Source organism: Ceratotherium simum, chromosome 26, assembly GCF_057802395.1.
Source record: "Ceratotherium simum simum isolate JZ-2026a chromosome 26, ASM5780239v1, whole genome shotgun sequence".
NCBI classification, from domain to species: domain Eukaryota; kingdom Metazoa; phylum Chordata; class Mammalia; order Perissodactyla; family Rhinocerotidae; genus Ceratotherium; species Ceratotherium simum.
In genome coordinates this window covers 24128511-24156504 of record NC_141925.1, presented here as the reverse complement: position 1 = coordinate 24156504, position 27994 = coordinate 24128511, and the positions used below count along the sequence as shown (strand labels likewise).

At 56.4% G+C, this 27994-nt stretch overlaps 2 protein-coding genes across 3 annotated transcripts; one reads left to right on the top strand and one right to left on the bottom strand.

Moving 5' to 3' along the window:
- The first annotated feature begins 1 nt into the window (after window position 1).
- On the top strand, window positions 2–17505 carry ATP2A1 (ATPase sarcoplasmic/endoplasmic reticulum Ca2+ transporting 1). Its single transcript, XM_004439366.3, is given in 22 exon segments — window positions 2–204; window positions 534–551; window positions 960–1042; window positions 2453–2557; window positions 3492–3630; window positions 5508–5588; window positions 6486–6571; window positions 6724–7021; window positions 7209–7375; window positions 9204–9292; window positions 9556–9658; window positions 9906–10037; window positions 11313–11435; window positions 11560–11778; window positions 12473–12808; window positions 13041–13261; window positions 13363–13565; window positions 13753–13838; window positions 13934–14067; window positions 14185–14302; window positions 14506–14623; window positions 15355–17505. Coding segments are annotated over 22 exon segments (3096 nt in total). The 5' UTR covers window positions 2–86; the 3' UTR covers window positions 15474–17505.
- Window positions 15573–27678, bottom strand: RABEP2 (rabaptin, RAB GTPase binding effector protein 2). 2 transcript variants are annotated; one of them, XM_087417213.1, is made up of 13 exons: window positions 27016–27678; window positions 26290–26499; window positions 23835–23992; window positions 21159–21269; window positions 20723–21073; window positions 19519–19614; window positions 19329–19427; window positions 18361–18516; window positions 17328–17505; window positions 17193–17204; window positions 17048–17103; window positions 16668–16784; window positions 15573–16227 (listed from the first exon to the last, which is right to left on the bottom strand). In XM_087417213.1, the coding sequence occupies exons 1-13, from the start codon at window positions 27050–27052 to the stop codon at window positions 16126–16128; spliced, it is 1683 nt and encodes a 560-aa protein (XP_087273339.1). In that variant the 5' UTR covers window positions 27053–27678; the 3' UTR covers window positions 15573–16125. The 2 variants fall into 2 exon arrangements, with proteins under 2 accessions (XP_087273339.1, XP_004439421.1); XM_004439364.3 differs by having other exon boundaries at window positions 27026–27678.
- Window positions 27679–27994: the final 316 nt, after the last annotated feature.

Sequence of the window (27994 nt, the reverse complement as noted above, 5' to 3'; positions counted from 1 at the left end):
GTGGACGCACTGAGGAAGGCCCCCCACGCGTGAGAACCCCCCCCAGAAGGAACACACCGCCCCCTGGCCCCCAGGAAGGGAGCACAATGGAGGCTGCACACTCCAAGACCACAGAAGAATGTTTGGCCTATTTTGGGGTGAGCGAGACTGCAGGCCTCACCCCGGACCAAGTTAAGCGGCATCTGGAGAAATACGGCCCCAACGGTAAGTGTCCTTTGGAGAAGAGGCTGGTAACGCCCTCTTGTGCCCCCGGCAACACACACACACACACACACACACTGGAGCCTCTCCCTCAAGGGTATCGTAGGGAAGAGATGGGCCATGGTTCAATGACTGTGGGGGAAAGAGGATACTGAGAAAACAGGGTCCCTGAGACCCAGAGTTTTGGGAGGTTTTGTGGGATGACCTTGGTGAACCTCAGATGGCCTTTTGGTGGCCTGATTCTCTTATCTTAGCCACAAAGTCCTTGGTGTGGGGGGGCATTAGACTGAACCCCAAATGAATATGTCCTTTTCTTCTTTTTCCCTGGGTAGAGCTCCCCGCTGAGGAAGGTAAGTTACTCAACTCCCTGAGCTCTCATAAATGACCCTCCCTCTGCTCTGGGCCCCACTCCTTTCTCCCTGCCTTCACCCTACCCACTCCTGGGGCAAATATCCCTCCTCAAAGGTTAGAGTCTGGCTGGGGGCAGAAGTTTCCAGGCACTCTCTCCTTGAGGCATCCAGCCGTTGAACCACTGCCCACCGCTTTGAGGAGCCTGTTTATTTAGACTCTGGCAGCTCTCTCAGCTCTTCTCTCAGTACCAAGTGGCCTTGCCCATCACCCCAGAACCTTCCTGCTCCAGGCTGTAATTCAGGGCACTCTCAGTTCCTGGACCCCAGCCTGCACCTGGAGTCTCAGCCGTTCATCCACCCGCTAGACCTTAACCCTGGGGGGCCACCTCCCCTTGCCTCTTCCCCCAGCGAAGTCCCTGTGGGAGCTGGTGATAGAGCAGTTTGAAGACCTCCTGGTGCGGATCCTTCTCCTGGCCGCCTGCATTTCCTTTGTAAGTGTGGTAGGGCATCTGGGGGCTAGCCGGGGTGTAGGTTGGGGGGGATCTGGAGAGCCTGTTGGCGGGGGGCGGGCTCCGAATCATCCTATTGCCCTCAGCATCCTATTCTACAGAGCAGAACTGAGGGAGGTGGGGAGGCGCTGATTTGCATCCTCCTCTGTCCTCCCCCACACCCCGCGGGCACGTTTTATTCCCGCAGGCAGGTTTTATTTTAAGCTTTAAGGGTGTTCTCAGCCAAAACACTGAAGCTAAGCCACCCCCGCAGCTTCAAGGGTTTCGAGGGCTCGTGTTACCCCCAGAGCGCAGGGCTCCCCAGCTCAGATGCGACTCCCGGGCCACCACTACTCCCAGCATGCCCTGGGGCGCTCGCCCCCGCTCAACCAATCCCTGAGCATCCTGGCGCCCCTGCCCCGCCCTCCTGATACTGATTGGTCCAGGCAAAGACTCCCTCCTCGAGGCGGGAAAGAGCTGCTGGTGCGAGGAGGACTCCAAATGCGCGCAAGGGCCCAAATCCCTCGCATGTCTCCCAGCTTCGCCACCCTCCCTCCACATCAGGACTGGAACTCCTGTCACCCTCCTGGCCTGACCTTCACCTTCTCCTTCTCTGCCCTTCCCAGGCCCCTCACAGCCTCAGCTCCTCCCTCCCCCGGCCCTGCCATCTCTCTTGCCCTGGAGCTTCCATCAGCACCCACCGTCCCAACAGTCCATCCCGCATTTGGGAGTTTCTTCCTTAACATCTTAGGCCTGCCGGAAGATAAGACTCTAGAGGCAAAGAAGTCTCCCTGTCTCCTGGTCTCCTTAATGAAGGCCCTGCGAGCCCCTGAGTACTAGCTGGCAGGGCCTCCCTTCTCCCTTCTCAGATTTGCTCCTTGACATTTCCCTGTGGCTGTTGCCTGGCAGTGGCAACAGCTGGGGTGGGGTGTGTACAAGAGGCCCCGTAACACTATCCCCACCTCCTGCTCCCTCATGAAATTGGAGCTTCCCTGCCTTGGGCTATGGGGGAGGGCTGTGGGTGGGCCAGTCGCCCTCGAGGACCACAGGGTTTTTCCTATGGCGTTTTGGCTCCCGTGGGATGGATGTGGCTGGGATGGATGTGGCTGTGGGGGTAGTTGGCCCGGGTGTCCCCTGAGCTTCGTTTACAAGCCAACAATTCAGTCAGGGAAACCTGAAAGCATTCCCAGTTAATCCCCGAGTTGTGCATGTCTGTGCCCGCCTGTGCCCGCTGAATAACGGCAGTGGCAGTGCCCGTGTGAGTATGCGCCTCGGAGCCTGGAGAACCTCAAACCCACGTGGGGCTGCAGCGCCCCCATGATGCCCTGCCCCGTTCATGTTCTTACCTCCTTCTCCTCTCTTGACCCATTTGAGGGGCTTTCTTAGCTGATATTCTCCCTTCCTGCTCCCCAGGTGCTGGCCTGGTTCGAGGAAGGTGAAGAGACCATCACTGCCTTCGTTGAACCCTTTGTCATTCTCTTGATCCTCATTGCCAATGCCATCGTGGGGGTTTGGCAGGTTAGCTTTGACCCCGCCTCACTCCTTCCCATCCTGACACTGACCATGAGACCAGCCTCCCTCCCTGTCTCTTCCTCCTCCATCACTTCCCCTGGGCTAGCCTTGCTCTTTGGTCCTATTGCCCAGTTTGGAAATGGGATAGAGTGTTGGAAAGAGGTGGGAGACTGGTGTTCCCACTGTCACTTGCTGGCTGTGTAACCCTGGCAAGTTCCTTCATCTCTCTGAGCCTCAGTTTCCTTATCCATAAAATGGGGCTAATATGCTGAGGCCGTGTCCCACATACTGCAACTAGAAGGATGTGCAGCTATGACGTACAACTATCTACTGGGCCTTTGTGGAAAAAAAAAAAAAGGAGGAGGATTGGCAATAGATGTTAGCTCAGAGCCGGTCTTCCTCAGCAAAAAGAGGAGGATTAGCACGGATGTTAGCTCAGGGCTGATCTTCCTCACAGAAAAATAAAATAAAATGGGGCTAATAATCCTGTCCCTCAGAGTTGTGGGGAAATTTAACAAGATGGGTGAGTGTGGAAGTGCCTGGCCCTGTGCCTGGCATATAGTAGGATTTCAACAAATGCTAGTTTGATTTCCTTCTTTCTCTTCCCTTCCCTCCCTCTACTTTTCCTGTCCCTTGCTTTCTGATTTTCTTTGATGCTTCTTTCTTCTCTCCCCCAAACGCCCTAACCTGTTTTCAGCCACAGGGGACAGTTTCCTCAACACACACACGCCTACCTTCATGTGGGGTTTGTCTGCTTCCCCTTGCCAGGAGCCTGGGCTGTATAACCTGCCTCCTCCTCTGTGACGTCCCTATTTCCGCCAGGTCTCTGGCCCCTGCTCCTCCATCTCCACAACCCCCTCCTCTTCCCCCACCGGTCCCCTCCCATTCCACGACCTTCCTACCTCTGATGACCCTCTTCTCCTCCACCCTGTCCCCCCAGGAGCGTAATGCAGAAAACGCCATCGAGGCTCTAAAGGAATATGAACCGGAAATGGGGAAGGTCTACCGGGCTGACCGCAAGTCAGTGCAGAGGATCAAGGCTCGGGACATTGTCCCCGGGGACATTGTGGAGGTGGCTGGTGAGTGATGGGAATGAGTGGTCCAGGATGGAAGGCCTTGGGTTCGAGGCCAAGAAGATGTGTATATCGGGGGGGCGGGGGGGCTGGTCAGCCCCTGATCCTGGTGTCCAGGAGGTAGCCAGGATGGCAGAGTCTTTGCTTCTCCTTCCCAGACATCTCAGGAGGTCACCCCGGGGCACTGTGGCCACAGCACCCCCTCCCTGCCAGAGTCGCAGCAGGAACAGCCAGTCCTGTCCCTGAAGCTGCAGGCAGACCCCCTGCTCCCCTCCTCTCACCCAGCACTTGCAAGCAACAGGTGGAACCCAGTCCTTGCCAGTGGCCCCGTCTCCACCCCCCTCCTGAGGCCTGGCTTCCCTCTCCTTCCACCCACCCCCAAGCTTGGTCAGCTTGAAATCTTGACCTCTCAGTGCCCTTGAGGCCTCTCAAAGGGGAAGGAGTGAGGGTAGAAGGGAAGAGGGGGGCCGAAGGCTCAAGCCCCCGACCATGTAAGGGAAACTCAGGCCCCAGCAGAGAGCACGGGACCTGAGAGGAGAGGAGCTCAAGGAGTGCCCCGCCTCTCTGGTGAGGGACACTTAATGCCTGACAGGGAGGGTGGGGGCCGGGTGGCTAAGATTACTGGGATTCTGCCCCCTTCAGCGGTTTTTATATTTGCCCTGTGCAGGCCTTCCCATGTCTCCAGGCCCCTGGCATAGGGGAATATATCTTTCTAGGCCTGCTTCCCTCCACCAGACACCCAAGTTGCCACCATGGGAAACTTGGGGAGAGGGAGGGAGGGCGGGCTGAAGACCCTGGTGCCCCATCATAGGGCCATCTTGCCACAGTGACAGTTTGGAGTCAGTGCCGTGAATCTCTATGAATATTGCTTCAGCTTGGGTGACAGGGTGTCCCGCCCAACTCCGTCACCGACCTCTTCCCTCCTCCATCAGCTTCCTCTGGCACAGGAGGAGGGACCTTAGAAACAGGGAAAGGAAAGCGGTCAAACGCTGTCCCCAGTACCATCCAGGGGACCAGGTGGGATGAGCCAGGGGCCCTGGGAGGCGGTTAGCCTCCTCAGAGGTCTCTAAGTCTGGCGGGGCATCCGCCTTGTCAGCCTCTGCCCAGCATGGTTTCTGTTCTGACCCACTCTCTCTGTGCATCTCTCTTGGCCTCCCCCCTCTTTCTCTGCTCTCGGGGGGTGTTGCTTTTTTTGCCTCCCACTCCTTGTTTCTCACAGCCCTCCTCTTCTCTCCTGCCTGTCCCCCAGCTCACTCACCGCAGCTCCCTGCCTTCCCTCAGACGCTCAGACCAGGGCCTGGCCTCCCCCTTCTGTCTTGGTTGACAATGATTTTCTCATTTCCCGTTTTTTTCTCCCGTGTCTGCCTGCCTCCCTGGCTTGGCTGTTCCACTTCATTCTCTTCCCCCGACACACTTCTCTCCAACTCACCCTGTTTTCTTTAGTTCTGTTCTTGCTTTGCCCTCCTCACCATTCTCCCTGTTGTTTCCCTCTCTGTTTGGCTGTCTCCCATTCTCAGTTGTATTTTCTTCATATACAACTGAATTGTTCCTGATTTTCCCCCCGTCACTCAGCGCACATTTACTGAGCATATGCTATGTCCAGGCGGTACGCCAGACCCTCCCTCACAGGGCTCATAGCCCACAGGGAGAAAGGCGCTCAACAACAGGAGCAATTGGAGTGAGCATTAAGGGGAGATGCTCGCCTGGGCTGCGGGGAACATGCCAAGGGCCCGACTCAAGCCCGGGGCTGGGGGGGCACCCAGCCCAGGTGACCCCTCCAAGACCTGAAGGATAAGAGGAAGTAGTCAAAGCTTGGGGTTTTCCTTAGGGAAGAAGAAAACTCCTTTCTCAACTGACTTCACTCTTCTCTACCCTCTCCGCAGTGGGGGACAAAGTCCCTGCAGATATCCGCATCCTCTCCATCAAATCCACCACCCTCCGGGTTGACCAGTCCATCCTGACAGGTCTGCTGGCCTGGGTGGGAAGATGCAGCAAGGGGGTGTGGGATGAGGATTTGGTGAGGGAGGAGCTGGGTGGGCAGGGATGAAATTCTAGGTGGATAAAAGAGAACACTCAGCGATAGGGCCCCCTCCTGGTTCCACAGCGGCAGCCACGTCAGCATTGCTCAGCTTTGTTCATTCTGTGGCAAGCCTGACACAAGGGGTCATGGGAGAGGGCAGGACGTTTGTGCTCATTCTCCAAATGGCTATCGACCCACCCCTCCACACGGACGTGTGAACATACTCACCTAGAGAACTATTCTGTCTCCTCAAAAGTCCCCAAGTGAGGAACCATAGATTCTAGGACAAGATGGAAGGTTCGCATGTACTTGAAACCATGGCTGCTTCTGTTTCTTCTCTGGGAGAGGGAGGGTGAAGAGCCGGTGACCATTCCCCGTGGTCCAAGGCGGCGAGGCTGGGCTGGCCCAGGATGACTGCCTGAGCCCCTGCGATTTGGGTGAGGGGGGTAAGGTCCCAAGGGTGGCGCCTCTCCCTCCCAGGAATGTGCTCCACAGTTGACAGTGCACTTGCACATTCGTCAGCTTATTTGACTTTCACCAAGACCTTGTTCTGAAGTGCGTGTATTACTGTCCCCATTTTACAGAGGAGCAAACAGAGGTTAAGTGGCCCAAAGTCATGCCGCTTTTAAGTGGTCCAGCTGGGGCTCCGGTCAAGGTCTTTTTACTCTGAATGGATTCCCCATTTGCCTCCAGTGGCTTCTTCCGGAGTCCAGGCTTCCTCCAGGATTGTTGCTTGGTCCTTACAGGGCCCTGTCCTGCCAAGCAGGGAGGGAGTTAGGGGCGGGCAGTGGGGGAGAAGGACATGATGTCATCTGAAAACCCCTCGGCCCCTTCTGCACAGGCGAGTCAGTGTCTGTCATCAAGCACACAGAACCTGTTCCTGACCCCCGAGCTGTCAACCAGGACAAGAAGAACATGCTTTTCTCGGTGAGCCATCCAGGGCCAGCTGTCGTGCGCTCAAGCCAGAGGCCCTTGTCTGGGAGAGGCTGGTGGTGTGAGAAGAGATGAGGCCCACAGTAGGGGGATGCAGCATGAGGGTCACCTCTTGCCTGATTCCTTGCTCTTCTTCACCTTCCCAGGGCACCAACATTGCAGCTGGCAAGGCCTTAGGCATCGTGGCCACTACTGGTGTGAGCACCGAGATTGGGAAGATCCGTGACCAGATGGCCGCCACAGAACAGGACAAGACCCCTCTGCAGCAGAAGCTGGATGAGTTTGGGGAGCAGCTCTCCAAGGTCATCTCCCTCATCTGCGTGGCCGTCTGGCTCATCAACATTGGCCACTTCAATGACCCCGTCCATGGGGGCTCCTGGTTGCGTGGTGCCATCTACTACTTTAAGATTGCTGTGGCCCTGGCTGTGGCTGCAATCCCAGAAGGTATGACAGCCTCTCTTTCTCCTCCTATTTGCTGATCTCATCTGCAAAGACCCTTTGTCCAAATAAGGTATCATTTACAGATTCCAGGGATTAGGACCTGATTGGGGGCCGTTATTCAGCCTATCGCACTAGGTTTCCCTTCCTCCCCCATTATTGTTCCTTCCCTCTCTCTCCTCCCTCCTCACAGGCCTTCCTGCAGTCATCACCACCTGCCTGGCCCTGGGTACCCGCCGGATGGCAAAGAAAAATGCGATCGTGAGGAGTTTGCCCTCCGTGGAGACTCTGGGCTGCACCTCTGTCATCTGTTCCGACAAGACAGGCACCCTCACCACCAACCAGATGTCTGTCTGCAAGGTCAGGGGGTGTGGGCAACACCCCACTCAGAAGACTGCCTCTGGGGTGAAATGAGCCTCCAAAGATGGGGCCACCCCTTCCTCACTGGCAGCTTCTTGTTTTGGCTTGGGAAATGCTCAAAGGGCAGATAGAGTGCCATCCTGCCAGCTATGAAGGGATCAGAGAGGCCCCTCCACCCCAGCCAGAGAGGTCCCTCTAGCCACCGTCCATGTGCCAGACACTGCCTGCCAGCTGTTACCTCTAATCCTTCACAACAGCCCTGTCAGGGGAAGGTCTCATTAACCCCATTTTTCAGAGGAGGAAACTGAGGATCTGGGAGATTCAGAGCACAGTTAACAAGTAGCAGTGTTACGTTTCAAACCCAAGTCTGTCTGGCCCCAGAGCTCCTGCCTGTGCACCAGACCGCCCTCCAGCATGGTCGTCCATGGCAGGGCCTGGGGCGCTCAGCCACACTAATCTTGAACAGCATTTCCTAAACCAGGGCTCTTCATCTTTTCTGTGCCTCAGACTCTTTGGCAGTCGGGATCTCTTCTAAGTATGATATTTTAAACATATAAGATTGAATACATAGAATTCTGTTTAAAAAATATATCAGATTAGAGAGGAAACCAATGATTGAAATACAGTTATCAAATATTTTAAAAACAAATTTGTGATTTGGTAGCACATGTGCTTCTTTATTAATGCGTTAAGTAGCAAGTTCTAGTGGTCGGTCTAAGAACCACTGTAACGCTGAAGCAGCAATGAGGACAGATGCTATTTTGAGGGCTCTGCGACAATGCGATGTGATAGGAAAGTATCTGTGGTTACATTGGTGGCAGAGTCATGGGTTTTGCGAATACTGATGTGGTCCATTGCCTGCCTTCATAATTGGAAGGAAATGCTGCATGTCAGTTAGAGAGAAAATAAAAGATATAATTTTTTTTGCCATCAAGTTCACAGACCCCTTGGGAGGGGGGTTGGCCATGGACCCCAGGCAAAGAACTCCTGCCCTAAACAGAGTCCTGTGGAATAGCATGTTCATGAAATACAAATTGCTGTTCTGAGAAGCGAGGGCTGTGTGGTGAGATCAGGGGGACAAAGGCTATACCCTGAGCCCCTTGGGGAGACCCACATGCCTGTTGGCATTTGAAAGCCCCTGAGAAGGCTGATCAAAAACAGGATGGATTCTACTTTGTTTCACCCAGAGTTTGCCAAATTTACTTGACCACAGAACTGTTTTGTCTTGGAACATGTCTTGAGCCCAGTCCCCTCCACACTTGCTCTGGTTCAGGGCAGGCTGCTCTCCCCTGGGCGTTGCGTTCTCTACAGCTCTCCAAGGCACAAGCTTCAAAGCCAGACAGCAGGCTTGTGCAACTGGCTCCTGTCGTGTTTTATACAAATGAATTAATTGCCCACATTTGAAAGTCAAGAGATTTCATAGGAAAATAACCTGACTTTCTAGCTCTCCCTGGAAAAATGGCAAAACTGGAAGATCTGGCCACAAGTGGCTGGAGCTGTAGATGGGCCGTGTGCCAACAGGTGGACTAGTAGCCACGTCCCCACCACACTTTGTTGTGCACGTCTTATTTTATTAACTGATCTAAAGGAGCCTCCAGTGTGGCCTTCAGTCACTTTTGTTTTAAGGCCACTAACACAACATGGAGAATGATTGCAAGGGAGTGGGGGAGAGGGGAGGATGCAGGGAGGAAAAAGGAAAGCGGGGAGGGGGCGGTGGTAGGAAGTTCAGTTAGTCTACGCACATGGCTGGGCAGAGGGACGTTAGGAGCACGGGCCTTCGGGGATGCGGAGAGTTAGACGTCTGTGTGCGTGCCCTTCTCCCCTGCAGATGTTTATCATTGACAAGGTGGATGGGGACATCTGCATTCTGAACGAGTTCTCTATCACTGGTTCCACTTATGCTCCAGAAGGAGAGGTGTAAGTCCCCCCAGAGTCTTCTCCCCAGCTCCTCATGCCCCCCTACACACGCCACCTCTTCCCTAGCTCCCTCCCTCTAGTGTTGTCTTCCTCTCTCTCTCCTCTTCCTTCCCTGACCTTGTTCTCTATCTCAACTCATCTCCAAGTTGGTTGCCATCTCCCTGCCTGTCCGTCACTGCCTTCCCCGAGCTCTCTCTGCATCTCACTCTCTATTCTTCTCTATCTGTCTCTTTCTCTTCCTCCCTCCCCCACCCCGCTGCCAGCTTGAAGAATGATAAGCCAGTCCGGGCAGGGCAGTACGATGGGCTGGTGGAGCTGGCCACCATTTGTGCCCTCTGCAATGACTCCTCCTTGGACTTCAATGAGGTAACCTCTCCACTCCTGAGGCAGCCCCTTCTTCCACTTTCAACTGGCTCAAAGTCTAGGCCTCCTCAACAGGCCATAAGGAAGGGGTCGTGGGAAGGGGGTCCCTTGTCCCAAGTCCTCTGCTGGGTGTAAGGGGAAGGGAGTGGCTTGCTCCCTTCCCATTCTAGGTGGAAGGCGGGTATGATAGGTGGGAGCAAAGGGCCCAGAGCCCAGGCACCTACTTCCTCTTCCTCCTCTGCCCTCTCAGGCCAAAGGTGTCTATGAGAAGGTGGGCGAGGCCACCGAGACGGCACTCACCACCCTGGTGGAGAAGATGAATGTATTCAACACTGACGTGAGAACCCTCTCGAAGGTGGAGAGGGCCAACGCCTGCAACTCAGTGAGTCTGGGTGCTCCCTCCCACGGGGTCACACAGACTAGGACCCAAGGAACTTCGGGAGGCAGGGGCCCCCGGTCAGGCTGGGCAGGGCTTCATGCCCCATGCTGGGACCCCAACCAGCACAGGCAGGCGGCTTCTCCACAGCTTTTCCTGGCCAGGCTGATTTGGGGTGGGGCCTACTGCCCCTGGACTTATCCCAGAGCTTATACGAGGCTCTTTCTCCCGCCTAGCCGTAACATCCCTTGATGAATTTAAGATCACTTCTTCCCGTTGTCTCTAGTTGAAAGGGACGGAGCTGGACACAGAAACCACAAGTGACCTATCCTGAGGCAGCCACGATTTCAACTCTTATCCCTTTGTCTCTAGAAGCACACTTGTTTTTATCAGACCTCAAGACCTGGTTTAGGATTTGGGAAATATGACTACTGCGTATTCCTTTGCTTCCCCTTGTCTGGAAGCCCAGTCTGTTACTCTCACTCTAAGTTCTGGCTGTTAGTATTTACCGAATGTCTCTCTTGAATTCCTCTGGGGTGTTACGTTCCCCATATTGCTCATTCTTTTTTATGTATGGGCAAGATGCTCATTGCTGCTTTATTTAATATAACAAAAATAATGAAAACAACCTAAATATCTGTCAATAGAGGATTAATTTTAAAAATTTACAAATGATAATATAAACATCAACTTATTTTTTATTATTGTTATTTTTGTTTAATTTTATTTTGTGGAGAAATATCCATAATGCATTTGGTGAAAAAAAGCTCTCATTAATTTTTATGGTGTATTACTGCATGCTAGGCACTAGGTCTGCTCTGTCCAACAACACGTATCTCTAGAAGCACGTGTGGTTATTTATATTTAAATTAATTAAAATTAAATAAAAGTAAAAACTCAGTTCTTCAGTGGCACTGGCCACATTTCCCGTGCTCAGTAGCCATGGCTCAATTGCTCCATATTGGACAGTTCAGATTATAGAACATTCCCATCACCACTGAAAGTTCTGGACGGTGCCCTACTACGCCGTCCTGTTTCTGTTGTGCTTAAACTGGACACTGTAAGACGGTGGCAGCACGAGCCTTGGAATTCTCTCCATTTGTGCGGTAGGTACCAGACTTAACTTGTGTCTCAGACTCAGCTTAGGGTCTGCTCTGACCTCGAGATCCTTGTTAACTATGTTTTAAGGGGTCTGGGACTCTTCCCTTCTGGCACGGTATCGTTGCTCTTTTCCCACCAGCCTCGTGTCTGGCCTCTCCCTCCCTGTCTCCTCTCTCCCAGGTGATCCGCCAGCTAATGAAGAAGGAATTCACCCTGGAGTTCTCCCGAGACAGGAAGTCCATGTCTGTCTATTGCTCCCCCGCCAAATCCCGGGCTGCTGTGGGCAACAAGATGTTTGTCAAGGTCAGAAATCAGAATGTGCCTCGGCCCCCCTGTTCTTCCAAATCCTGAACCCCTCTCCTATCCCTGCCCCGTCTCACTGTGCCCTGGAAGACAGTAGTCTCTGAATGCTGTTCTGTTCTCCTAGGGTGCCCCTGAGGGGGTCCTCGAACGCTGTAACTATGTGCGAGTTGGTACCACCCGGTTGCCCATGACAGGGCCGGTGAAGGAAAGGATCTTGTTGGTGATCAAGGAGTGGGGCACTGGCCGGGACACTCTGCGCTGCCTGGCTCTGGCCACCCGGGACACCCCCCCAAAGCGAGAGGATATGATTCTGGATGACTCTGCCAGGTTCATGGAGTACGAGGTGAGCAGACGAAGCCTCGCATTGTCCCAGAGTCGTCCACCTCACCCCTCCACCACCCTTGTCATTGCCTACTTCATCATGGGTCTGAGAAGCACAGGACGTTAGAGTTTGAGAGAACCTTGGGAGTCATCTAGTCAGGGCGACTTTGCGTGTGATCTGCAGACCTGCCTGCGACGAGGTGCGGTGCTTATATACCAGAACAGAAATCAACTAGATCACTAAGCATACTCAGCTGACGTGTTTGCATAGTGACATCTTGACGCAAGACGCAGTGCACGACCTGCGTTCTGATACAAGCTCCTTATCTTGTAGTGGACTGGCTCTCTGAATGGCACCAAAGTCCACTCCCTTCATTTTACCGAGGGGACACTGTGGCCCGGCAGGTAACACAAATTTGCCCATAGTTGTAGACCAAGTGATGGCCCTGCTGAAAGCAGAAACCACTGCTCTAACTTCCAGCTCGAGTTCTTTCTGTGAAAGACACTACCTGCTACCCACAACGGGCCTGTCACCACCAGGCCTGCAGGTACACGTGTGAACAGGGAACATTTCCTGCCCCTGAGTGTACGAGGCCCTACTGAGGTTTGAACACCAGGCCGAGGATCAGCTCGCCCTCCAGCTCAGTGATCTTTCTCCCTGTCTCCCCCTGAGCTTCCTCCTTGGCTGATTTTCCATCTCTGCTCTGTCTCCCCAGACGGACCTGACCTTCGTTGGTGTGGTAGGCATGTTGGACCCACCCCGCAAGGAGGTCACAGGCTCTATCCAGCTGTGCCGTGATGCCGGAATCCGAGTGATCATGATCACTGGCGACAACAAGGGCACAGCCATTGCCATCTGCCGACGAATCGGCATCTTTGGGGAGAATGAGGAGGTGGCCGACCGGGCCTACACAGGCCGGGAGTTCGATGACCTGCCCCTGGCCGAGCAGCGGGAGGCCTGCCGCCGCGCCTGCTGCTTTGCCCGCGTGGAGCCCACCCATAAGTCCAAGATCGTGGAGTATCTGCAGTCCTTCGACGAGATCACGGCTATGGTGAGGACGCCAACAGGGCTGCCCAGGCCGGGGTCCATGTGGAGTCTGGTGTGAGGCAGTCTGTTTAGAGTCCACTGAGATGATCGTCTGGGAGAGCTGGGGGCTAGGGAGAAGGGTGCTGAGTGGGGGCCCCGGGGAGATGCACGGAAGGAGGGATTCAGGCCGTCATGGGAGAGTCTCAAGGAGGGGTGTGTGGAAGGGGCCGGGTCCCACCTTCTCTTTCTCCGCACAGACAGGTGATGGTGTCAATGATGCCCCTGCCCTGAAGAAGGCCGAAATCGGCATTGCCATGGGATCTGGCACTGCTGTGGCCAAGACTGCCTCCGAAATGGTGCTGGCCGATGACAACTTCTCCACCATTGTGGCTGCCGTGGAGGAGGGCCGAGCCATCTACAACAACATGAAGCAGTTCATCCGCTACCTGATTTCCTCCAACGTGGGCGAGGTGGTCTGGTAAGCAGCCAGGGCGGGCATCCAGGAGGAACCCAGGGCTGGGTGGGGCATGACCACAGGTCTGGGAGGCAGGACAGACATGTGGCCCCTCCTTCTGGCAGCATCTTCCTGACAGCTGCTTTGGGGCTGCCTGAGGCCCTGATCCCCGTGCAGCTGCTGTGGGTGAACTTGGTGACTGACGGGCTCCCGGCCACAGCCCTGGGCTTCAACCCACCAGACCTGGACATCATGGACCGGCCCCCCCGGAGCCCCAAGGAGCCCCTCATCAGTGGCTGGCTCTTCTTCCGCTACATGGCAATTGGGGGTGAGCAGGATGGGACCCCACAATCTTTCCCAACCCTTGGGACTGACCTTCTCTCTGGGACACCAGCTTCCCCAGTGCAGCCGCCCCGATGGGCCCTTTTCCTCAACCAGCTGTTCATGGCCGAGGCCTTCTTGACACTTCCCCTTTCCCCAGCCCTGACCCCCTGACTCCCATCTCTCTACCACAGGCTACGTGGGTGCAGCCACTGTGGGAGCGGCTGCCTGGTGGTTCATGTTTGCGGAAGACGGGCCTCAGGTCACCTACAGCCAGCTGGTAGGGGATGACGGAGGAGGGGAGGGGACAGGGAAGCAGGAGGGTGGCATGGGGGCTTGCTGCGGGATCTCAGTTCCTCTCCCCTCCCCCTGCAGACTCACTTCCTGAAGTGCAACGAACACAACCCCGATTTCGAGGGAGTAGACTGTGAGGTCTTTGAGGCCCCCGAGCCCATGACCATGGCCTTGTCTGTGCTGGTTACCATCGAGATGTGCAACGCTCTCAACAGGTGGGACCTACCTGCCCTCCCCCTGCTGCCTTCGTCCTCCACCCCTGCTCTCTGTCCTCACCACTCCTTTCCTCTTGTGTCTCCCACCCTGGGCTCCGCCTGGCCTCCCCCTTGCAGCCTGTCTGAGAACCAGTCCCTCGTGCGGATGCCGCCCTGGGTGAACATCTGGCTGGTGGGCTCCATCTGCCTCTCCATGTCCCTCCATTTCCTCATCCTCTACGTCGACCCTCTGCCGGTGAGCCTTCTTCCAGGCAGGGGCCACCTGTTCCCCATCCCACAGGGAGCCTGTGTAGGGTCCGTGACCACTAGGGCTAAAGGCACTGACAAAGGGAGGAAGGCGGGGTCAGTTTAGGGCAGCGCTGGGTCCTCTGGCTCCTCCCCGCCCCCTCCTGAGAGGGGCAGTGTCCGTCTCACTGTCTCCACCCCCCCTCTTCCCAGATGATCTTCAAGCTCCAGGCCCTGGACTTCGCCCATTGGTTCATGGTCCTCAAGATCTCGTTTCCAGTCATTTTGCTTGACGAAGTCCTCAAGTTCGTTGCTCGGAACTATCTGGAGGGTAAGACGCTCCCCTCCTCTGAGCCCTGTCAGGCCCTGGGCCGTGAGCACAGCCCCTACCTCTGCGCTGCGAAGGCGCCTGCCCCGCCTTCCTTTTCAGGTGGGTGTGTTCTTCCTGTCCCCTTGGCCCTTCCTCCTTACCCGAGGCCTCCAGGCCTGGTGCAGACACATTCTCCCGGGCGCCCCCACCACCTCCTCAGCCCTCTTGGCCCTCCATGCCTGCCTCCCTCCCTCGGTAACAGCTGTCTCTCTGTCCTCTCTGGCCATAGGATAACCCGTTCCCCTCCTCCATCTCTTTGAACCGTGTCACAGGTATCGCCCACTTTTCTTGCCCTCGCCCCAGCTGCTGTGCCCCCCTGCCCGCCCCCTTCCCCCTGGGTGGCACCTGAGGTCACTTGCGCTCGCAGCTCCACCTGGAGCCAATGCTGTCGCCTCCACTGCCAAGCTTCCAAGTGGGGGTGGGCTGCTGCCCTTACTCTGGGGGTCAGCACTGCCCCCACCTCTGGGCCCCACTGTCTGCTGGGCTGCGCTGCGTCGCGCTGGCTGGGCGCTGAGCTGTGTGACGCGGGGGCTGCAGTGGTTGGGAGGAGTGGGGTCTAGGGACACAGGTGAGTACGGGAGGACCCTCTAGGTGAGTGTGCTGGGGGATGGGGGACAGGGAGCCTGGGAGGGACTTTTCCTCTCCTCTCCTGCCCCGGCCACCTGCTTCATCCCTCCCCTTTGTGCTTCCAGATGCAGAAGATGAAAGAAGGAAGTAACCAGTCCTTCTGCCCCTTCTTCCCCACCCCGATAGCGACGCAGCTTCAGCCAGAGCTGCGGCACAGACCCCCACGTGCCTTTCCTCCCCCTGACGTTTTCTGTTTATAAACGCAATGTCCCCGTCACTTCTCCCCCCCAGCAGCCCTCCCCTTGTCAACCCCCCCCCGTGGGGCAGGGACGAGGCGAGCGGCTGAGCTCAGCTGCTTATTTATTGAAAATAAATGACAGAACAGTCTGGCCCGGCCTCCGCGCACATCTCGGGGACAAGCATCTTAGTGTCATGCGCTTCAGAAAGCAGCTGCCTGTCCCAGGTGCGCGTGTGGAGGGCCCGCTGACAGACACAGACCCGAGGCTCCACCCCCACTCTCAGCTCGGCTGTGCCTCGGGGGGCTGTGCCTCGGGGGGCTGGACGGACCGGTCCTAACAGGCGTGGCTGTTAGTCTGGCTGGGGAGGCGGCGGGAGGGTTGGGACTCAGAGGCAGCATGGCAGCCAGACAGCTGCAGGGCTGAGCCTGCACCTTTGGCTCCAGAAGGGGATTGGGACCCTCACCCAGGTGTCATCCTTGGGAGCAGAAGGCCCAGCCACCCCTGGGAGGAGGCACTGGAGCGACAGGGCAGAGGTGGCCCTGTCACCTCCACCCAGGCTTGGAGAGGGTAAAGACTCCATTCTGAAACCCCCCAAGCCCAGGCCTCACAGTCCGGGAGTGGAGAAAGGCAGTCTCCCCAGGGCGGGCGGTTCTGCCCTCAGGTGTCCTGGATGTCCCTGACGTCCCTGAGGGGCGCCTCGTCCATGATGCTACGCACTTGCTCCAGACTCTCTGCCTGGCGGATCCGCTCCAGGCGCACCTGTGGGGTCCGGTGAGGGAAGCAGAGGGCCCTTGGTGGGGAAATGAGGCCCCCACCCCACCTGCCAACCCCTGAGGGGCAAGGGCCCAGGACCAGTGTACCCAGTGGCCCCAGCTCCCCCAACCCACAGCGAAACTGGGTTCATGGGAAGAAATGGGTCCTGAGAGAGCAGCCTGAGGAAGTGTGGGCCAGGGGCAGGTGGGGCTGACGTAATGAGCACGCTGCACGTCTGTGGGCCAGGCCCCGGGCAACAGTCTTCACGTGTCCGTCAAAGATGGACACACAAGATCTTCAACTTGTTTTGAGCAATAGCTCAGAGGAAAGGATCATGCCGGCCCCAGAAGGAGGAAGAGGACTCCCCTGATTGGGGCACTGTCCTTGCGAGACCTAGGACAAGTCACCGAGTCATGCCAGCCTGGTGGGGAGGGGACATGCAGTACCTGCAGGGCCTGGGACAGTCGTACGAAGTCCCTCTGCACCTGTTCACTGGTCTCCAGCTCCGCCTGCAGCCGCAGCACCTTCGCCCTCTGTTCTGAGAGGAGGTCTGTGAGCTGGGCCTGTGGGATGGGGTGCAGAGCTGGGGCCTTGGGCCAGATGGGAGGGTATGTGGCCAGAGAAACAGGATGTCTGGACCGGGGAGCCCCTGCCACACCACCCCTGACTCTGACCTCTTCTGTGAGGCCTGAGCCTGGTGGCTGCCACAGGGCTTCCTGCTGCCTGGCCTGAGGGAGACCAAGGCCAGCAGGGGCCAGATAGTGTCTTCTCCACACTGCCGCCCCCTCCCCTGTCATCCCAGCCTGGCTCCTGAGTTCTGCCTCACCTTGCTCTGTTCCTGCTGGATCCGCTCCATCTCCGTCCTCAGGCTGCACAGGGAGGCTGGGAAGTCAGGCGGGGCAAGCCGTCAGGCCCACACCCTCTCTCCTTCCCCACCTGCCCTGACCAGCCGGGCTCCAGCCCCTACTCACCCTCTAACACCTCTGTGTGGAAAGCAAAGAAAGAGAGGTCAGGCTCGTTGGCGCACTGGCACCCAGGCGGTGCCCTGTGAGGAGGTCAGCCTCCCTGGGAGCGGGGGCAGGGTGGCTCGTCTCCTCTTCCCTCACCTGTCTCCTCCCGCTGCACCCTCAGCTGCCCCTCCAGGCTGGCCCTCGCCGCCGTCTCCTCCTCCAGGGCCTCCCGCAGCGTCACGATCTCAATCCGCAGGCGCTCAGCCTCGTGCTCCTGGGCCTGCTGATGGGCCCGTGCCTCCTGCCGCGTGCGGCACACCAGCTGCTGCAGCTCCTGGAACGGATGCAAGTCACCTGCTGGGCATGGGCAGGAGGAGTGGAGGCCACAGGGGCCACCTGCTCGATGGGGATTGTGGGGAGGGGAAAGGAAGGGAGGAAGAAGGAAACTTAAAAGGGAAACAACCCAAATGCCCATCACGGGAGAGTGGACAAAGACACTGGGACGGCAGTGAACATTCCACAGCAGCCACACCCCTCAGGCATGGTGGAGGACCCTCAGGAACGGTGCTGAGTGAAAAGTGCCAGGAGATGACCTAGAGCAAGACACCCTTTTATAAAGCTCAAAACCAACTCAAGTTAGCACTCCCTTGTCTAGGCAGACATGTATATGTAATAAGAACAATCCGCAAAAAGAACAAGGGAATGATAAAGCTCGCGAGAGCAGAAACAGAGCCTAGCAATACGGGGGTGCACATAAGGAGATATCAGTTGTAGTTCTCAGGGCGAGCAAAGGTTCCGGGTGATCTTCCTATTTTTAATAAATTCAATCAACCAAGGCCATGCACAGATCAATGATGACAGCTTGTTATGACCAAAGATTATGATGAATTCAATTCTGTGGATCTCACGTCACTTACAAATAACCAACAAACCCAATTACTGCTTCCTTCACGTCAAGCATTCTGTCAACTCATTTTCTCTTCGTGCCAATGCTGAGAAGGTGGTGCGGTCCCATTTTTCAGATGAGGAAACTGAGCCTTAGAGAAGTCAAGTGAGTTGGCCGAGGTGACGCAGCTAATACACAGCAGCCCGGGTCTGTCCTCGAGTCCCATGGTCCCACGTCAATGCGTTGCTGCGTACAGAAAGGAAGGGCCGACAGGGTGGCCCCCAGCGCCCACACCCCCCTTACCGGCACGGAGCTGGGCAGCGATTCCTCTTGGCCCTCATCCTGCTCCAGGCCCCAGGGGGCTGAAGACGGCGGCTGCTCGGCCCGGAGCCCTTGGTTTTCCTCAGTCAGCCGCTTTACCTCGTGGCTCAGGCACTTGTGGGAGGTAGCCAGCTCTGCCTGGGGATGGACAGTTAGTACAAGGCGATGAGGGGGAGAGTCTCCAGTGCCCTGTGAAGGCAATTCCTGAACCCTCTCCTGGCCATTGCTGATAGCCAGAAAGCCCACGCCCTCCTCCTCTCCTGAGAAAGGAAGAAACACCCTTTGTTAAGTGTCTTTGGCTCCCAAGCTCCTTATACACCCTCCCTGATGACTTGGAGATCACACAGTGGCAGCCACTGGCCGTGTTAAATATTTTTTTAAGCTTAAATTAAAAAAATTGCTAACCTGAAAAACTGGGAGACTACTATATACATGACTGCACAGATTCCTGGCTTCTCTTGACAAATCAGAACACCCAGCAGCATGGTGCCCGCGTTCCCACGTGGCTCTAGTCCGGGAGCTGAGGAGCAGCAGGCCCTTTGCACGCACTCCTGCTTGGCAATGCTGCCCCTTACTGGCTCACACCTGGCCCAGTTCAATCATTCACATCTCCCGTTTGGTCGCGGGAAGTATCTGACTTTGCAATCCCTGCTTTTAATCTTCACGACTCCGCAAGCTAGGTCCCATTATCTCCATTTCAAGGTGGCAAGGCTGAGGCTCTGAGCTGCGGGATCAGCTCAGGTTCACAGAGCGAGTGCATGGTGGGCTTGGTCTGAATGCAAAGCCTCTCCTCTGGCCACGGTGCCAGATGCCCTGGAAACCCTCTTATCCACCTGGCAGCAACTCCAGGGCGAAGCCCGAGCGGCTGGGGGGCAGGACAGGTGCCTCAACCTTCCACGTGCCCCCTCAACCAATTCCCCTCACACTCCTGCTCCGGCCCCCAACCTCACCATCTGCAGCTGAACCCGCTCCTGGGCCTGGCTCACGGTCCCCTGCAGGGTCCGCAGCAGCTGTTCTGAGTTCTGGACCTGGGCCAGCAGCACCTGCATCTGTGGGTGGAAGGAGGCGAGGGTGAGATGGGGGCCCAGGAGGAGGCGGGGGCCAGAGGCCCCGCTGGGCTGGAGCGGAGGCTGGACCCACCTGCTTGGCGCAGTCTTCGTTGCTCCGTCTCAGACCCTCCTGCAGCTCGTCCCGCTCCCGGCTGATGCTCTCCAGGTCCTTCTGCAGCTGCCGCCCCTGCCACAGACCCTGGCCTCAGCCTCGCCCTCCAAGGGGAGGCCTTCCCTCCTCACCACGCCTCTCATGCCTTGCCTTCTGCATCTCACTGGGTGGCGCCATCATCCACACAGTCACTCAAGCCAAAAGCCCAGGAACGGATGCTGACTCCTCTCTTCCCTCCACTCCCCACGACCAACCCACCAGCAGGCCCATTCCGCCTCCAAAGTGGATGCCAAACCCGCCCACTTCTCTCCACCTCTGCTGCCCTCTCCTGGTCCCAGTCACTACCTTCTTCTAAACTGTCACGCATCTCCCAACCAGCCACCCCACTTCTGTTGTCGCCTCCTCCCCCTACAGTCCATTCCTACAGAGGCCCAGTGATCTGCTAAAAGCCTAAAGCAGAGCAGGCTTTTCCTCAGCCTAAACCCTGCAGAGGCTTCCCACTGCTCCTTGTCTAAGATGCAAACACCACGGCAGGCCCCAGAGGCCAACCTCCTATGGACTCTGCCTTCTTTCTTTTTTAATAATTTTATTTATTTATTTATTTTTCCCCCCAAAGCCCCAGTAGATAGTTGTATGTCATAGCTGCACATCCTTCTAGTTGCTGTATGTGGGACGCGGCCTCAGCATGGCCGGAGAAGCGGTGCATCGCTGCGTGCCCGGGATCCAAACCCGGGCCGCCAGCGGTGGAGCGCGCGCACCTAACCGCTAAGCCACGGGGCCGGCCCTCTGCCTTCTTTCTGAGCGTATCTCTCCTCTCCTCCTCCGTGGCCTTCCTGTTCCTCAAACATACTATAGCCTGTCCATCCTCAGGGCCTTTGAACTTGCAGTTCCTTCTGCCCCCGATCTTCGAAGCGCACCTTTTTCACCGTCCAGGTCTTAGTCTCCTGCACTGCCGGTCTCCACCTCCTGACCCTATTCAGTTTGTTCTGGGCGTCTCACCCTGCGACACCGTCTTCCTCGTGTGCCCATGTGCGCGTCTGTGTCTGGCTCCCTCACTAGGAGGAAGCTCCCAGAGGGTGGAACCCCCAGCCCTAGCTCAGGGCCTGGACATAGCAGGTGTGCAGTGAGCATCTGCTGAAGGGAGAGACGGCGGCAAGCAGGCCACCCTGCCCACGCCACTCACCTCCATTTGCAGCTGCTCCCACTGGTTGTCTGGGACAAGCTGGTAACCAGGAGGGGGCAGGTAGATGCCCTCGGGGACCAGGGTGCCCGTGGACACCAGGGAGGCTGTCTCTTCCTGCTCAGGGCTCAGGCCCTGGCGGCTCCGGGGCAAGGAGGCGCTGCTGCCGGCCCCACCGCCGAGGGCGAAGGAGGAGATGGAGGCGCTGTCGTCACAGTTGTGGGCAAAGGCCTCGGCTGCCGCACCCCCGTCTCCACTCAGCTCCTCGAGAGGCTCCAGCGGGGGAGACGGGTCCCGGGACAAGGACAGCAACTCCGTGGAGCCGTGCAGGGAAGGGGGATGCCGGGGCCGTCTCTAGGGAAAGGGGCAGGGAAGAGGCTGGGGGCCGGGGTCCTACAGCACCCCGTCTTCCCTCAGCGCCCCCTGGCCGGCCCCTCACCTGGATCTCTTGAATCAGCTCCTCCGCCCTCAGCAGCTTCGCCTTCAGCTCCTCAATCTCCTGCTCCATGGGCAGCACGATCTCTCGCAGCTTCTCCGAGTCCTCATGGGCCTGGAGGGAGGCGGTCGGGCAGCGACAGACCCCTCCCAACTGCAGGACCCCTCGGGTCTGTGCAGAGCTCTCTCCTAATCCTCCCAAGAAGGCGCCATTCACCCCCATTTTAGAGACAAGAACACAGAGGCTCAGAGAGCTTGCAGGCCTTGCCCCAGGACACACGGTAGGTAAAGGGGCCAAGGTCACGCCTATCTTCCTGTTGCCCACTTGCTCACCACACTTCTTCTCCAGCAGCCATTTTTTCTTTTTCTTTTATCATAGAACCTCATGTTTTTAGTTGGACACATGGCCTAAATTCTAGAATACCATCTATTTCTCAGCTTCCGTGTAACTAAGCATGGTCACATGACTAAGTTCCAGCTAAAGAGATGTAAGCAGATGTGCCATGTGCAACATCCAGGATAACTCCTTAAAGGGAGAGGGCGTGCTTTTCTTTACTGCTCCTCCTCCTCTTGCTGGCTGGAATGTGGACATGATGGCTGGCACTCAAGCAGTCATTTTGGACCATGAGGCAGTAAGCTACCTATGGCAAAACAGCAACACAGAAGGAGCCTGGGTTCCTAATGACTTGTTGAGCTACCACATCAGTCCTGGAAATGTCTGCCTCTGGAATTTTAGAAAAATAAACTTCTATCTTACTTAAGCCACTGCTGATTTGGGTTTTCAAACCTCATCCTAACTGATATGACCTCCCACACTCCCATCACCACCAAATTGCTGGCCATTTCTTTTTGGTCTCTTTTCAGGTTTGGGAACCTGCTGAACTTGCACAGCCAACAGCCTCTGGACATCTTCACTTAGATGTCGCACAGCCTCCTCTACCCTAGGAGAGCCAAATCTGAACCAGCTCACGAGGCCATTTCTCCTCCCACAAGCACTTGGTCAGTGAGAATGGCCCTGCCACCCACCCAGCTGGCCAAGGCAGAAACCTGCCAGTCACCACCCTCTTCCAACTCATGCCGTTTCTACCTCTTGAATCACTCAAAAACTTGTCTCAAACAAGTTCAGTTTAACCCTCCAAATCTATGTGAACAGTTGCAACAGGCAGGGTAAGGTGGCCCAAACAACACACCTCTGAAGCCCTGGAATACATCTCTGCAGATGCCCACAGTGGCTGGACGCAGGAGCTGGGCCAGGACTGGAAGTGCCCGCCTCTAGGCCCGCTGCCCCTTCTGCTCTCCCAGGCGGCTCCAATCTAGCAGAGCCCCCTCCTTCACCACCCTGTGTAACTGCTCCCTAAGGGACACTCTGAAAGCAAGCGGCAGCCTCTGCTGGGAAGCCGTGGGTTGGAAGCCTTCCTTTCTTGGGCTACCATTTCATCTTTGTCTTTCCAACCGGCGATTTCCTCCATCTCTCTCTGAGCCTCAGTTTCCTCATGCATAAAATGAGGTAAGTATCTGCCTCCCAAGGCTGCTGTGAGGATCAAACGAGGTAACAATGTGAACTTGCTTTGAAAGATGAAGAGTTTGGGGGCCGGCCCCGTGGCGTAGCAGTTAAGTGCACGTGCTCCGCTGCTGGCAGCCCGGGTTTGGATCCCGGGTGCGCACCGTGCACCGAGGCACCACTTGCCAGGCCATGCTGTGGCGGCGTCCCATATAAAGTGGAGGAAGATGGGCACGGATGTTTGCCCAGAGCCAGTCTTCCTCAGCAAAAAGAGGAGGATTGGCAGATGTTAGCTCAGGGCTGATCTTCCTCACCAAAAAAAAAAAAGATGAAGAGTTTGGTAATATGTGCTTCCCACTATTATTAATAACAACAATAATAAAGGAGGTAATATACCACAGAGATTAAGAACTAAAACTTTAGAACCAGACTGCCTAGATTTTTAAATCCCAAATCTGCTCCTTTTTATGTGCATAACCTGGGGAGAACTGAGCCTCTCTGAGCTTCACCTTACTCATCTGTTAAATGGACATAATGGGGGGAGAAGGGGAAAGATTGGGGAAACTGAGTCTGTCAGGCAGTGAGCACAGAGCCTAGTGCATGAAGGTATCCTTTTTTTTTTGTGAGGAAGATCAGCCCTGAGCTAACATCCATGCCAATCCTCCTCTTTTTGCTGAGGAAGACTGGCCCTGAGCTAACGTCTATTGCCAATCTTCTTCCTTTTTTTTTTTTTTTCCCCAAAGCCCCAGTAGACAGTTGTATGTTATAGTTGCACATCCTTCTAGTTGCTGCATGTGGGACGCGGCCTCAGCATGGCCGGACAAACAGTGCGTCAGTGCACGCCTGGGATCCGAGCCCGGGCCGCTAGTAGCGGAGCGTGCGCACTTAACCACTAAGCCACAGGGCTGGCCCCCAATGAGAGGTATTCTTAAGTGTTAGCTCCTTTCCTCCTACACAACTTTCCCTAATTGTGGAGGTAAACGAACCTGGCCATCCCACTAGGAAGTGGCAAGCCATGACCCTGCCGAGCATGGAGCTGTACCTAGAATTATTACTGGGTGCCCTGCTCCCAATGACCTGGGAAGGGACACCAACAACCCCTCTGCTCTACGGTCACCTTTAGCTGCCTCAACATCTTTCCAAATCCCAGGGGGAGGGGTAGGCCATCCTAACGCCAACCTTTTCCATCTGCTTCTCCAAGGAGTCCAGGGGGTGAGCCCGGGACAGCAGCTGCTTCAGGCGGCCCAGCTCCCGCTCCTTCTCCTCGCAGTCCTGCTGCTGCTGCTGCCGCTCCTGCTTCAGGGTAGCGATCTGGGCTTCATAGCTGCTGATGGAGTCTGGCGGGGCGGGAAGAGCAGAGGAGAGAGGGGTCAGTGCACTGGCCCTAGCTGTGGGCGAGCAGAGGACTCTCCATCCCCGACGCTCTCCACTAGGCAATTGACCATGGCGGTTAGGACAGTGGGCTTTGTGGAGAGATGGCCCTGGGCAATCAGTTAGCCTCTCTGCATCAGTGTCCTCAGCCGCAAAATGGGGACACTTATGATTACCCCATGGGGCTGTTATAGGATCAAAGGAGATGACATCTGGAAGGTATTCAGCCTTCTTCCTGATACATAATAAATGCTGAAGATATGGTATCTACTCCAGTTAATATGTACCAATAACAATCAATATCTAATAATAGTCATAAATATTTACTCTGGACTAGACCTTGAGCTGGGCTCTGGGAATAGAGAAATTAATCAAACACAAACCCCGACCCCAGGAGCCCATGGTCCAACAGGGAAGGGAGTCGTGGAAATAGTTAGGAAGCAGTGTGAGAAGAGCTGCAAGAGGACCGTTCCTGGGCTTCTAGATCCCACAGGAAGGAGGCCCCCACTCGGCCTGCCTGGCCAGGACAGGACACGAGCAGGTGGAGAAGCAGGGAAAGAACCAGCACGAGCAAAGGCTCGGGGGCAGGAAAGTGGATGGTGTGTCTGAGACACGGTGGGCATGCTGAAAATTGCTGGAACGAGGTGCATGAGGAGAGATGCTGGAAAGGGTGGAGAGGGTGGCAGTGGATGGCTCCCAAGGCCTTGAATGTCACGCCAAGGAGTTTGGAATTTATCCTATAGGTCAGTGGGAGGTGGAGGTGATGTTGGGTGGAACACGGTCATTTTTTATTTGCACAGTTATTTATTTTAACGTGTATTACATTAGTAGTAAAGGTTCTGCTGCCTGAATTCAAATCTTCTGTTGCTTTCTTGCTGTGTGACCTCGGGCAAGCTATCTAACCTCTCTGAGCCTTAGAGCTTCTTTTGTAAAATGGAGAGGGACAATAGTTTCTCCCTCCTAGAGACTGTTATGAAGATTAAATACTCATAAATCATTTAGCTCAGTGCCTGGCATATAGTAAGTGCTCAATAAATGTTAGTTATTATCATTTAGGACACACTTAGTTTCTCTTATAGGGACAGGAAGTTTCCTTTAAATAAAGGTATGTTGGGCCAGCCCCGTGGCTTAGCGGTTAAGTGCATGCGCTCTGCTACTGGCAGCCCGGGTTAAGATCCCGGGCGCGCACCGACGCACCACTTGTCCAGCCATGCTGAGGCTGCATCCCACATACAGCAACTAGAAGGATGTGCAACTACAACATACAACTATCTAGTGGGGCTTTGGGGGAAAAAAAAAAAAAAGGAGGAGGATTGGCAATAGATGTTAGCTCAGAGCCGGTCTTCCTCAGCAAAAACAGGAGGATTAGCATGGATGTTAGCTCAGGGCTGATCTTCCTCAAAAAAATAAATAAATAAATAAAGGTAAGTAAGTTTTTAAAAAGTGGATCTATTTAAAGAACAAATACGTAGTAGATAACGGTAAGTTGTCTGAGGAGAAAACCACACTGCACAAGTGGCAGGCAGATGCCTGCAATGTGAGAAGTCTGGAGCCAGAAGCGGCGGTTAGAAAGGGAAATGACATGGCGGGACAGGATTTTAGGAAGTTTACTCTGGAAGGCCAGACTACAGAGAGAGACCTGTGAGAATGCTGGGGCAACGGTCCCAGGGAGTTGATGAGAGCCGCACTACAGCAGTGGCAGTGGCAGCAGAGGAGTGGGACAGGACTGGAAGCTCTTTTGGAGACTCTGCCCTCCGACTAGAGAAGGGGGAAATCTGAGAAGCAGCTGGGGGATCTGCAGCAAGCGGAGCTGGTGCATCCCGGAACAGAGGACGGGAAGGGAGCAAGGGAAGTCGGTGCCTGGGGGAGCAGCGTGAGGATTAGGGGTGTGGGCAGGGTTGTGGATTAGGGGTGCCTGGGGAAGGAAGGAAACCAGAGAATTAGACCGGTTCAGAGAACTGAGAAGTTGCTCATCTTCAGGGTTGATCAGTCATCAGTGAGGGACAAAAAATGACACGGGGCAAGGGATCAGGGAGAAGCTCCGAGCTAAAGTTAGCTAGAACTGACAGAGGTGTTGCTAGCACAGGCAGCGCTTCTATGCAAATTAGAAAAGGGCGCCCCTTCCTCTGGGCACACAGGCCCGCCCTGTGCTAGGCAGCCCTGCTAACGTACCCCATAGCTTATCTGTGCCCCTGACCCCTTGCTTGTCATGCACTCCCCCTTATGGGGCTAATGGGGGGTCTGGCAGGAGTCCCCACCTCACCTTTCAGGATGGCCTGCAGCGAGGCCACCTCTTCTTGGCATTGCCGCTGCACTGCGGCCACAGCTTCGGCCTTCGTGCTCTCGCTCACCTCCGCCACAGCCTTCATGGTCTCCATTTCTGCCAGGGCGCCTGCCAGCTCAGCGCGAAGCCGGCCGACCTCCCCGGACTCGGCCTCAACCTTTGCCCCATCTTGGGGTTTGGGGTCCAAGCCTGTGGGAGACAGGGAGCAGCCTCTCTTCCCATCACTCCCGGATCCCCAATACCCCAGGCCACCAAATCCGCAGGTCCTACAACCTAGTACGGCAGCCACGGTCCCGACTACGCCAACCTTCAGCGAGCCCCGCCCCACTCACCTGGCCCCGCCCCTTCCCGCCTCCTTCTCACCTAGCTCTGCCTTGTGTTGCCTATAGTCCCACCTCTTTCCGGCCCCTTGGCTCACCCAATCCCCTCCTTTCTCTGACACGACCCCTCCCTTCCAGTGGCCCCGCCCCCTGCCCACCTGGTCCCGCCGCTTCCCTCGCTGGGTCCCACCTCTCACCTGCCACTGGCCCTACCCCTCGAATCTCCGGGCCACGCCCCCTCCACCAGTGGCTCCAGGCCCCGCCCCCTCTTCCCGGCGGCATGGCCCCGCCCCTTTCTCCAGACTCCCCTCACCCCCCACCAGCCCCCGGCTGCCGAGCTCGGCCCCGCCTCCGGCTTCACCGCCCCTAGCGTGCATGGACGCACCCTCACGTACCGGCCCCCAGCCGCCGTCGCCGGCCATCCTCGCCTGCGGCCGCCGGCGCAGCTGCCGCCATCGCCTCTGTGCAAACGGCGGGTTCCCGCACTCCCTGGTGACGGCGCTCACCGCTTCCGGGTCCTCTCGGCTGTTTCCGGATCCGCTCGGCTATTTCCGGACCGGCCCCGGGCTCCAGGCTGAGGCCGGAGTTGGGGGGGATTGCCGAGCTTCAGCCGAAGATTTCCGAGTGGACACCCGGCCGCGGCTCCAGGCCCCGCCCCCCTCCGCCTTCTTCCCTGGCAGCGCGGTTTAAGAAGGTTGTCCGTCCTTCAAACCCCGAAGAAATCCTTTCACCAAAGGCCTTCTGGTGTCTCCGCGTGACCTCGGAAGCTCTGCTCAAATTACACCTCCTCCGGGACCCTGTCGGCCTCAGCCTAAGGAGGGCGAAGCTCTCGCGTTCTCTCCGGAGCCCTGGAGCCAGCCCCTGGGTCGGCGCCTGGCCTCCCTTCCGCCGGAGCCTGGCTCACGTTACAGCGAATTGTGGCCTGGCCTCCCTGCACCTCCGCCCTCGTGGAGCGTCCCTCCGGGCAGGGCTGGGTCGGCGTCACTTTTCTGGGTCCCCGCGTAGTTAGTCGTAGAAATCAGAAACTTCCAGGTCCCCACTCCCACTTTGATATTCCACCAGTTACCGCTTCCTGCTAATCCCTCCTCCCCCTCCCAGTGCCTCTCAAACCCCTCCTCTCCCACCTCGGCCACTGCCCTAGGTCAAGCTCTCATTATCTGTGGCCTCTCCCTCCAAGAGCCGACCTGACATCTCCCCTTGGCCGGTGACAGGCAACTCAAACTTCAGTCCAGAGCCTTGATTCCCCTTCTCCCAAACCTGTTTCTCTCTCTGTAAAGTACACTTCAGGAGCCTGGAAGTCCTTGAGTCTTCGTGTCCTCTCGCAAGTCCTGTAAGCTCTACCTCCAAAGGACTGAATATTCCAG

What these genes read in the sequence shown, in the direction of transcription:
- RABEP2 (XM_004439364.3), bottom strand. Translation starts at nt 27,086, where the DNA reads ATGGCGGCAGCTGCGCCGGCGGCCGCAGGCGAGGATGGCCGGCGACGG. An exon ending in GCGACGGCGGCTGGGGGCCG is followed by an intron (nt 26,500 to 27,025) that starts GTACGTGAGGGT and finishes TGTCTCCCACAG; the next exon opens with GCTTGGACCCCAAACCCCAA. An exon ending in TGGAGAAGCAGATGGAAAAG is followed by an intron (nt 21,270 to 23,834) that starts GTTGGCGTTAGG and finishes GCCTCCCTCCAG; the next exon opens with GCCCATGAGGACTCGGAGAA.